This window comes from Tachysurus fulvidraco, chromosome 13 (assembly GCF_022655615.1).
Source record: "Tachysurus fulvidraco isolate hzauxx_2018 chromosome 13, HZAU_PFXX_2.0, whole genome shotgun sequence".
Classification (NCBI taxonomy): Eukaryota; Metazoa; Chordata; class Actinopteri; order Siluriformes; family Bagridae; genus Tachysurus; species Tachysurus fulvidraco.
In genome coordinates this window covers 21,764,840-21,776,972 of record NC_062530.1, presented here as the reverse complement: position 1 = coordinate 21,776,972, position 12,133 = coordinate 21,764,840, and the positions used below count along the sequence as shown (strand labels likewise).

Genomic DNA, 12,133 nt, shown 5'->3' with positions numbered 1-12,133 from the left:
TTGTGTGTGTGTTTTGTGTAAGTTATCAATTGCTGTAGGATTTTGGAAGTTAGCACTGAGTCACTCAGTTTTTTGGTTTTCTTTGACTTTCTCCTGCTGGAAATGGTTGTTTCCCTTTAAACCCCTTTAATGATATAAGTGTAATATCTAATCACATAAAATTGGATTCAGTTTAATTTATTTACACAGTGGCAGGATGGGATACAAATCTATTTGTATAAAGATATTTTTATTTGATAAACACTGAAGTGTTTAATTTGCATACTGTTGAAATTGGGGCAGAGAAGCCTTTATTATCACCACATATACATTACAGCACAGTGGAATTCTTTTTTTTGGATATACCTGAGGAACCGAGGAGGTTGGGGTTAGAGCACAGGGACATATATGATAAAGCACCAGGGAGGGTTAATGGCCTTTCTTAATTGCCCAACTGTGGCAGCTTGGCAGTGCTGGGGCTTGAATCCAGACCTTTGGATCAACAACTCGAAGCTTTAACCACTTGAGCCACCATTACCCCAATACACCATGATCACAATGTCACCCGTCACAATAAAAACCACAAAAACAAAAAACAGCTGGGCACAGAAGCTTAGTGCCACCCACCTCTGGGTACTCTGGTTTCCTTTAGAGTCAAAAGACATGTATTGAAGGCTTACTGGCAAGTCCATAGTATGCGAACATGTATGTGTGTGTGCGTGCGTGCGTGCGTGTGTGTGTGAGTGTTTCTGACCTGCGGTGGGTTGCCTCTAACTTTGATTAATAAATACTTTTGAGTGTAATGAGAGTTAATAGTTTGATTTCATAGTAAGGTTTGATGACACGGTACAGACCATGATCATTAATCATTAAAAGAATGTGTGTAAAATAACTTCTAAAATTTCAGCATAGATAATAATTATATGGGGGAGCCTGTGCCTATCTCAGATGCCAATCAACCTACCATGCATGTCTTTGGATCGGGGGAGGAAACCGGAGTACCCGGAGGAAACCCCCGAGGCACGGGAAGAACATGCAAACTCCACACACACAAGGCGGAGGCGGGATTTGAACCCCCAACCCTGGAGGTGTGAGTCAAAACATGCTAACCACTAAGCCACCGTGCCCTCTCATAATAATTATACATTATTAAAAATAAACAAATAAATAAATGTGCAAATTTAGGTAGGTATTCATCCTTAAAAATCCTAGATCTTATCCTTAATTTTCACACATTGGGTAAGCAAGTGTTAGCCGATTACATGAAGTGTTTTAAACTCGAGAAATTCAGCTCCTACTGATTTATAACAATGATCAAGTGTGGCTTCGATGACCTGTTTTTCGTTGTGATGAATTTCTAAACTTATCTGTCACCGTTTCTCATATTTTGTTTTATCCGAGTTTGGGACGGCGGTGAGATTTAACCCCTTAATGGCTGGGTTGGTGTCTGGAAATCAAAGCTGGATCAGAGCAGTGAGATGGAGGGCTCCTGCTGCTGGACCACCAGGACAGCATTACATATAGATGTGATTCATCTAAATCATTTACTGTCTAAGTGATAAATAGGTATCTGTTTCACATTACGTAAAGCAGAACTTTACAGATTTCTACAGATTGAGGTCACCTACCTGTCCAGGAGCAATGTCGCTGATTAAGTGTCCAGTTTTACCGGCAATAATCGACTCCATAATGGAAAAGTGCTGCCAGTGTTTCTTCTGGTTTTACAAAAATTCTGGTCTTTAGGAGATTTTTTGAACCACATCTTGCTTTTTTTGCTCAGTGTGAGTGAACTTACACTGTGACTATACGAAGTTTACTTACACTCCAGCATTTCTTCCCGGTTTGTCTCAGATTCTTACATTCAGACCCAAAGATTTGACTACACTAACGACTAGTCGCTCGAGCAGTGTAAAGAAGCTCGATATTATAACACACTACTCAAAGGAAAACTGGAAAACTTACAATTAGGATCACAGCAGCTCATGCAGACACCAACGTCTCTCAATATTCATTATATATTCAAATTTACAATATCCCAAATAAATATTCATGAAGAAAGTCATTTCAATACGACCGTGGGGAACATGCCGATGAGGGTGAAGAGCGCGAGCAGTCACTGACATCCCCCTTTTGCTGTTCTCTGATGAATAATCATGACTGGTACACATTAAGCATTCATAACATTCTGCGCTTCACCTGCTTGCACCATAATAATGATTTATTTTTTTGTTATTAAATAGATTATTATTCTTTATGGACAACCCAAAAAAACAAGACGCATTTAAGTTTAGAGAACATTCAGCAATAATTTATTTTCATAATTTCAAGAACCACCACATTTCTCATCTGGAAAATTCAGATTCGGTTGCCAACAACACAGTTTTTGAAAAATGTAAAGTTACTATACAAATTCTTAATAGAAAAAGAATAAATTAACTGTGGAATCCATTGTTATTCCTCCCAACAACTCCACATCTGTTTTTCTACAACATTGTTATAACGTGTGCGGTTATTTTTGATTTTTGAACTCCATAAAGTGATGAAAACATGCTCTATTGTCAGGAATGAGGGTGTGAGCGACACGGTTTAGTGACTAACATCCTTCATTTTGCACGACTTGTATTAAAACTATTGACAACGGTTAGGAAAAGTCTACAGCTAGGAAACAACGCAGTAACTGGTCATCCTGTAGCACCTGAAAGGGTTACTTTGTCCTGACATAGTGAAAAAGTAAAATAGAAATAAAACAAATACTGTTTGAATAAAAAAAAAAAAAATTAAAGAAAAAAATTAAAACATTAGAACATTTCTTTTTTTTTCTTTTTCTTCTTCTTGTTCTTCTTGTAAAATAACCCAGACAGGTTTCCATAGGCTTTTCCATATAAGTTGATAAATGTGTTAGTTTTGTCTTTTATTATAAAAGGTTTAGGCTTGTTATTAAATACAGGTAGGAAGGAGGGCATGAGGAGAAAAGATACGGTTTTCTCATTTCTCACTGAAGAGATAAACACGACACCTGTATCACAGCACTGTGGGGATGAGACGACATCTTCATCTGAAAGAGTTACGGATGTAGGTTCACTTTAAGACCAAAGAACTGAATTTGCCTCCGAAGCGTCGTTTGAGTTCGAACTCAGGCCTACGGTGAGACACGTTAACAAAATGAATCAGAAAACACAACAAAATAAACAAAACGAACGATGCAACAGCAAATCAGAAAACCCCTAAACACCTTGGTCTCAAAACAGGAAGTGAGGTCTTTAGCAAAGGACAGACAAACTTGCTGCTGATTGGCTACTGCATACATCATTTCTGGTAAAGGTGGAAAGCAGACAGTTAGAGAATGTTTACAATCAGAGGAAATAGACAATGAATCTACTCCTACTTTTATCGCTTATTGCATTTTTTTGCAATATTATATTCATATGATATTTTAGAAACTTCAGTTTTGCGCGACATGAATAAAATTAGCCGAGTGCAGAAAACCCTTTAGAAGGACGCCAGATTTTTGCTAGAGCAACTAAAGAACAGACTGCGATCTGATTACCCTGTGATGGTCACAGGTCGTGTCCAATCGTAAAAGAGCAAGTGATACTCAATACCAACCTGCGTTTAATACTGATATGATTTTATTCTTGCTCTTAGTTCTGCTGCATTTTCTGATTTGTTGTTTTCATCTGTTTTGTTTTACATTTCCCGCATTTAGCAGACACCCTTATCCAGATCCACTTACATTTGATCTTATTTTTATACAATTAAGGGCTTTGCTCAGGGACCCTGCAGTGGCAGCTTGGTGGATGTGGGATTCAAACTCATAACCTTCTGATTGGTAGCCTAGCACCTTAAACACTAGGTTGCACATCCCCACATTTTGTTGTGGTTTCTGACTTGTTTTTAAGTTTTGTTTTGTTTGTTATGATTTTCGTTTTGTTACTTTTCTGATTTGTTGTTGCATTTTTAGTTTTGTTGCATCTTTTAATATGTTGTTAACTTTTTTTTTTTTAAACTTCTGTTACTGTTTTCTGATTTGCTGTTGCTTTTTTATTTGTTAACATGTTTTGCACTTATGAGCCACCATCCAGGTCTGTAAGACAGGCAGCATCACACTGTTTTTGGGTAAGAGGTTAAATTCGAATCCCCAGAAGAAACACACAAACAGCAATTGATTTCACATTGCAGGATGTTCTGTTTGGACTCTATTATAAAGGTTCTGATGGCACATGATGCACATAATCTGTAGTAATGGAAATATGTATACCTAAATAAAAAGAGTGTGCTTTTAAATAGTTCTGTAAGTCCTTTGCTTCTGTGTGTCCATTTCCGAGTGTGTGATGTTGAACCGTGCAATGTGGAGTAGACGTGGTTGTTAGTGTATGGCTTGCCGTGTTTCCCCGTCACATGAGACAGCTTGAGAAGAAGAGCACCATCGTTTCGTGTTAAAATCCCGCTGCATAAAACGATACAAACACCCTGTGTTTTTCCCTCTCCACCTGAGAGCCTAAGATGTGGAGTGTGGAGGTTTTTCTGCTTTCAGAACCGAGGTCGAGATGTGTGTATTCTACTCGTATACTGGAATGCTTAGGCTGTCTCTTGAAATGGCACAGAGGTAAAGATCAATTAGAGAGAAGTTTGTTGGTCAGCGAATGATCTGTATGACGTGTGCCCCGTTACATTGTGCTCTTATAGTTTCATCCAGTCCCTAACCGAGTACAGTTGAGTGCAAGCTGTATGTGGTACAGAAAAACATAAAAAAAAAAAAAAAGTTCTCTATGTTGAAGATGCCAGGGTACGAGGATTTCTTGCAGGCTCAGAGCAGGGGGATTATAGGATTTGTTATTCATGGGTGTACAGTACAGTAGAGGCTCAGAGCACCATGGTGGCTAGCAGGCTGGTGGAGCTGCCCGAGAGTGTGAGTGGCACATACAGTACTTCAGCGTTCCTCAATAGGTTACACTCAGGAACACACAGCTCATCCGGCTAGCATTCAGGGACGAGTTTCCCATAAAACTTCAGATCAAATATGGCACCACATGGCATTTGCAAAACTTTACAGCTATTGTATAACTCATAGAGACGTTTAAATGAAATGGAAATAAATGAAAAAAAAAAAAAGACAAAGATCGAGACCACAAGCTTCAAAATCATCACCTTTTGAAAAAATATCTGATGTGACCTGACGAGTCCCTACAAGTCTACACACAGCCCTGCAATGACAACCATCACAAACTGTTTCTGCTTCATCAAACTGCTGAACCGTCGGAACGCCCGGACAAACACGGGGTCCCATTTCCTGTTAGGCCCGAATCGATAAATAAAACCAGCCAGAAGTAAGATTCCACATAGAAAATCATTTTAAAGCACTGATATCTAACTCATTAACGCAAAACTAATCACTTATCTGTTGCTATATTGCTATACACAAATGTTACTGGTGTAACACAATGACACTATTTTTATCTGAATTTGTTTAGTGCTTCTTTAGATTTGTCAATGTTCTTCTGGATATTCTGGCTTTAAAACTTTAAAAAGAATTTATGTGACTAAGCCTTAACCTAACAACCGGAATTAATACATGTTCAGGAATTAATACACGTTCACTACCTGAATACTAATGAGGAGGAGTTTTGAGTTTATTACTGATTGTTCGAGGCTGGAGGTCCACATAGTTTATTTTATCATCTAGGAGTAGATATTGAATTGTAAGAAGAACTTCAATAGGCCCAAAAAGTATTAAGACTTAAAACCTCATCGACTAGCTATAACCGGAATAAGGACGTACCGATGTCTGAATTGTCGTCTATTCGTGTTATTTATTGTATCCATATATTTTGGAGTGGCGTTAAGATCTTCAGATTTCAGTTGTCATTGCAGCGCTTTGCGGTTAGCCTTTTACTGTGTTTCCAAAATCACCCACTTTTGGAACGTGCTGGATAATCCAAAAATACCTGACGTGACCATTTTTAATTAGAAACGCCAATAATGCTGCTTTTCTTGGATGACTCACATCCACGAGGGTGATTCTGTCATCTTACGGTCTTGTGGTCTCAGTCGTTTGCGCACATATTTTTACAGAAGGTTATAAAACGGGAAACAGGTTTTATGGTTGACTCGGTGGACTGGGGTGTGTGATTCATCGCGTTCACTCCAACAGAACAGTGCACATAAAGGTTACAAACAAAATGACCAACAGCAACGTTCTGCAGGAGTGTGTGTGCTCCTTATCATCTACACAGAATTACACACAGACGTGTGTGTCTGAGTATGCATACATGCGGCAATTCACTAGACTGGGCACACACACACACACACACACACACACACACACACCCAAAAGAGAAGAGAGGCCACACCCCTGGTGTATCACTCCAGCGATGGGACTGGATGAAGGGTTTTGTGCATACGGAGCAACTGGCTGGCAGCTAACTGGGTCACAGTTCAGAGTTCATACAATATGCAGTGGGAGGATCAACAAGGTCAACTTAGGTTTGGTTTAGTTCAGTTCTGTAAGACCTCGGTGATCCCCAAGTCCAGAGCCACTGTACTGCTGGATATGCACAGGGACACAGAGAGAGAAGGTGAAGGGGTGTTGGCTTCAGCCATAGGTATGTTTATAATACGTGTTGATATCCAGCCTGTGGACAGATCCGCTCAGAGAACACTGTTCCAGGAGGAAGGGGATGAAGCAGGAGAGATGGAGGGATGGATTTAGACGAGAGTTCCCGGTTTGGCTTTCTCATGTCCATACCACTGCACGTCGGCGAGCTCAGAGCACAGGGGACTGCTCAGGAAACAGCTGTCGCTGAATGATCTGTGAACAAGCACACACACACACACACACACACATGTCATATTCCTTCATCATGACAAAACTGTTATCTCAAGACAAAATAAAAGTCACATATAGCAAATAATTTCATGCATCAAGTACCAGCAGGTTTCAAGTATATCCAAATTGTCTAGAGAAAAATGCAAGACAAAAAAAGTGCAGCTAAAAAACACATTCAAAACAAGTTTTCATTCAAACACTTAACTAACAAGCTGGAAGTATAAAAGTGCATCTTTCTGTTAGTCCCTACAAGCCGCATTTCACCACCAAACCTCTTTCCAGTACGTTAAATCGGATCTTATATGGACCGTGAACACCAGCGTGGCATCCTTAGAGAAAAGTAAAAAAAAAAAAAAAATCTGCGACCACCATCTTTTGATGAACCTTTTGACTAGAAATGAGGAATAAAACAGCGCTTGGTGGTCAGGTTTAATTAGCCCAGTTCCACGTTACTCCAGCTCACGGAAGATGCATTCCAATACATGAGTGAGTTCATGCGGTTAACGTCTCATCTGCAGTCAATCAATAAACAAGAAGCATGAAACGTGGAAAAAAAAGGAGGCGGAGTCTCATGCAATAGAGGCAAAAAAGAAAGAGAGAGAGAGAGAGAGAGAGAGAGAGAGAGAGAGAGAGAGAGAGAGAGAGAGAGGAGGAAAGAAAGAGTACCTCTCTACTGCTCAGTGCTTTGGTGAGAGGGAGAGCGGTCCTCAGTAGGAGAGCTTTCAGCTGTATCACTGCCCCGAAGAAAAGACCAAACACACACACAGGAACACACACCCAGGCCAAACCGAGCAGAAGTGGGTTAGAGAGAATACAAGGAGAGAGAGAGAGAGAGAGAGAGAGAGAGAGAGAGAGAGAGAGAGAGAGATGTTAGCAGCTGTAACAGTGAACAGTGACTGAAGTTAGCGAGGGACAGAAGAGCAGTGTTTACGCTTAGCAGGGTTAAGACATGGATGTGCTGTTACACACTTTTTTTTAGGACACAGTCCATGCTGTAAAGTCTAAACACCTAAATCCGCTTATTGGGAGATAGATTTTACAAACAAATGACAAGAGACCCATACAATTGAGATTTCATTTTAAATACATGAAGCTTGCTTTATATTTTGGAGGTGAGACTGAGCTAGGAGTTCGAAAAGACTCTGTTATTAAACGTAAATCAACTGTTATTACACCTACATCCTTTGTTATTACACTTAAAACAACTGTTATTACACCCAAACCAACTGTTATTACACATAATGCCTGTCATTACACCCAAACAAACTCTTATTACACATAAAGCCTGGTATTACACCTAAACTCACTGTTATTACACCTAAATATCTCTGTTATGACATATTAAAGCCTCTGTTATTAAATGTAAACCAACTGTTATTACACCTAAATCTTTTGTTATTACACCGAAGCCAACTGTTATTACACCTAAATCAACAGCTATTACACCTAAATCAACAGCTATTACACCTAAATCCTCTGTTATTACACCGAAACCAACTGTTATTACACCTAAATCTTTTGTTATTACACCAAAACCAACTGTTATTACACCTAAATGAACAGCTATTACACCTAAATCAACAGCTATTACACCTAAATCAACAGCTATTACACCTAAATCCTCTGTTATTACACCTAAATCTTTTGTTATTACACCGAAACCAACTGTTATTGCACCTAAATCAACAGCTATTACACCACGCAAACCAACTGTTACTACACATAAAGCCTCTGTTATTACACCTAAAGCATCTGTTATTATTCCTAAAGCCTTCGTTATTACACTCAAAGCCTCTGTTATTCCACCCAAAGCCTCTGTTATAACATGTACACTTGGTATTTATGTGACACTGATTGTCAAGTCCGAATCACTGAATAATCTGGCAGAAATGCATCACTGAGCTCACAGTGGTCTTAAGTCCGATAAATACAGCATTAAGGTGACCTTCCATCGATGTGATATAACTGATACGATGACGGCTCACCACTGTGGCGTATGAAGTATAGATTTTAGAACTAGATCCTAAAGATGATTATCAAAAACATCTTACCCGCTCTGCCAGTTGAGGATGTGCTGGGGGCTGTAGGGTGGTGTTGCTGCTGACTCACTACATGGAGTTCCACTTCTCTGGCTGTGTGGAGAGGCAGCTACACACACACACACACACACACACACACACACACAAACACACACACAAATACACACAGAGTTATTACATACACACTCCCAGAAGCACACAATACTATACTCTCATGTTCTTGTGATTTATAACAGATATACCAGAAAATAAAGCAAGTCTGTCACTGACACTCCTCTATGACAGATCTCAGAATTAAATCCCAAAGTGTTAGAGTCAGCCAGAGGGCAATCATTTATCCCTCTCTAACACACACACACACACACACACACACACACACACACACACACACACACACACACACACACACACACACACACACACACACACAGTGCAGACCACCCTGGCAGTACCTCACTCCTTCCTCCCTCACACAGAGGAATGCATTTAGCTAAACTTACACTAATAAACACTATTGTCAACCTCAACATACTGCTAAGAAGGTATCAACCAAGATGCTCTTAACCTGAAGAAGACAACATTAAGAGCACGAGTAAAACAGAAAAGGTGATCAAAACTTTATATGTGGGGGGCACGGTGGCTTAGTGGGTAGCACGTTCGCCTCACACCTCCAGGGTCGGGGTTCGATTCCCGCCTCTGCCTTGTGTGTGCGGAGTTTGCATGTTCTCCCCGTGCCTCGGGGGTTTCCTCCGGGTACTCCGGTTTCCTCCCCAGTCCACAGACATGCATGGTAGGTTAATTGGCATCTCTGGAAAATTGTCCGTAGTGTGTGAATGCGTGAGTGAATGAGAGTGTGTGTGTGCCCTGCGATGGGTTGGCACTCCGTCCAGGGTGTATCCTGCCTTGATGCCCGATGATGCCTGAGATAGGCACAGGCTCCCCGTGACCCGAGAAGTTCGGATAAAGCGGTAGAAAATGAATGAATGAACTTTATATGTCATGTTATGGCCAACATAAAGATTACTGAATCATGGTCAAATTTGGATATTTATGTTACTTAAATGAAAATTGGACCCAAAAACCTTTCCTTCAATCCTATATTAAACTTATAATCATGTATCACAGGCCTATTACTTACACTCATGGCTAAAAGACCCTTGTCGCTATAAGTGCAGTTCATTTTTGACTAAATACTTTTTTTTTAAAACAAATCGAAATGAACCAGGATACATTTCCTCTCTGTGATTTTTCATCTAATTAATTCTAGCTATGTAACACTGCTAGAAAAGTAAAAAAAAAAAATGTAAATAAAAAAATGAATGATTCCTTTAGAAAAGAATCTAAACCAATAAAGTATATGATTAACGGTGATGGTTAATTGTGTATAAATAGTGCTCTCATGGCAAACATGAACAATATGGAATAATCCTAAAGCATCATGCAAAATGAAGACAAAACATACTACTCTATATAGAGGGCAGGATGTCTTACCCGGTGAGCCCTTAACGAGTGTACCAACTCTCCCTGTATTCGAACTGGTGTGTGTGAGACGTGCGTGCTCTTTGAGCGATCCGGATGAACGATGGTACCAGCACCGTAGCTCCTCAGACACAGCTGCTCTGTTCCCTCCTCCCTCCCTACCAACAGATGGAGTCCTCACTATCTGAGACCTGGAAGGTGTGAGCCTGGCACTGCCACTGGCACTGCTTCCCTCACCGTCCTCCCCTGCTGACCCCCAGCCCTCCTTGTAAAGGCCACCAGCCGTGTACGAGTTGGACGTCTTAAACTGTGCTTTGACGCTGTAGTGGCCTTCCTGGTCACTCTCCAGGCTGCGGACCACCACAGCACCCGGGCTGCTGCCTGTGGGGTAAAGTGGATACTCCTTAATGCGATACTGTGATGATGGCTGGCTCTGGCTGTTTAGATAGACACCCTGGTGGGGTGTTCCCGGTGTCCCACCATTACGTGCAGCCAGGTTGGGCATGCTGCCTGAGCTGGAGGTGCCCAGGTGGCCGGCTGATTTGTGGCGCTGTCGCTGACGTTGGCGTGCTCTAGAAGGTGAGTCCTCAGCTAGGGTGCGGTAGTTGGGGTTGGCACCTGCCGGTGGGCAGCAGTGCTCGGAACTCGAGTGGCTGGTGCATGATGAGCAGTCATCTGGCACTACCGAGCCGCTGCTTCCTGCACGCTGTGGCCCTGACAGGAAGAGGTCTGGACTAAGCTCTGCCTCGGGTCCTGTCTCTAGGCTCAGCAGCTTCCCCTGAGACTCCAGGCTGGAGCTCCGCCCACGGAAAGGCTGAGACAGGCTGAGAGAAAGAAGTTCAAATATTAGAAGATCACCAAACATCCGTGTCATTTAGCAAATATGTGTGTGTTTGTGTGTACATACCTGGCAGAATGGACGTAGCTCCTGGTCCTCAAGTCAGGAGTAGAGGGCATGCTGGACTGGCTGTTCCAATGAGGCAGTGTGCGCACTGGACTGTTCTGTAAAGAGTTACTCCCTCCAGTCTCACAGCTGCCTGTGCTGGGGAACCGCCTGTGACTGCTACACCCGTACAGAGTGTAAAAAAAACATGAATACTTAACAACATTTAAATCTACAAGACAAAAAACGTTTTTTAATTAATCTCATGATTCTTTTATATAGAATCTGAAACTAATGCATGCACAAGAACCCGGAATTTAATGCCAAAGTTACCATAGCAACAGGGACACTAAAGGCTTTATTTTTCCTCGAGTCCTTATGTCCTTAATGTCCTTTCAAATCTGGATAACGGGTATAAATCATGGAATATTCACATTTCCCATCACTTTGCCCAATCTATATGAGCTGTGCAACAGTATGTGGTCTTTCTTTCAATAAATATGAAAAAATCTCAATATAGTCATGTTGTTCGACATGGATAATTAAAGACAATTGACATAAAGCAGGGGTGTCCAACCAGTCAGAGACCAAGAGCAACATTTTTTTTACTGTGTTACCGTAAAGAGCCACATCATACACATGGGCACACATGAACATCACCTTTTTTCCTGCCATTTTGAGAGCGAACTTGACACAAATTGTTTACTCAAATGATCTTGCTCCTACTGGGAAACTTTGAGGTATTTTCATCCCACTCACATGCGCGTTTGACGGAAATACCGTATTGAACTCAAGCGAAGCGAACACGCATATTAAAAACACACAAATACAAACTTCGATATGAATGTAAGAGCCGCATGAAACCGGGCAAAGAGCCGCATGCGGCTCGGGAGCCGCGTGTTGGCCGCCCCTGACATAAAGCATATA

The 12,133-nt window shown here is 41.2% G+C and overlaps 1 protein-coding gene across 14 annotated transcripts in view; it reads right to left on the bottom strand.

Annotated features, from left to right (window-relative positions):
• Positions 1-2,265: 2,265 nt before the first annotated feature.
• frmd4a (FERM domain containing 4A) overlaps positions 2,266-12,133 on the bottom strand; it is a 150,787-nt gene continuing 140,919 nt past the window's right edge. For 11 of the 14 annotated variants that reach the window (XM_027161411.2, XM_027161412.2, XM_027161408.2 and 8 more), the window contains 4 exons: positions 11,231-11,386; positions 10,336-11,147; positions 8,857-8,953; positions 2,266-6,787 (listed from right to left, as the gene is read on the bottom strand). In XM_027161411.2, the coding sequence (XP_027017212.1) occupies positions 6,685-6,787; positions 8,857-8,953; positions 10,336-11,147; positions 11,231-11,386 (1,168 nt within the window). In that variant the 3' untranslated portion in view covers positions 2,266-6,684. Of the gene's footprint in view, positions 6,788-7,471; positions 7,540-8,856; positions 8,954-10,335; positions 11,148-11,230; positions 11,387-12,133 lie in introns of all 14 variants that reach the window. The other 3 variants (XM_027161410.2, XM_027161409.2, XM_047822339.1) reach the window with 2 other exon arrangements.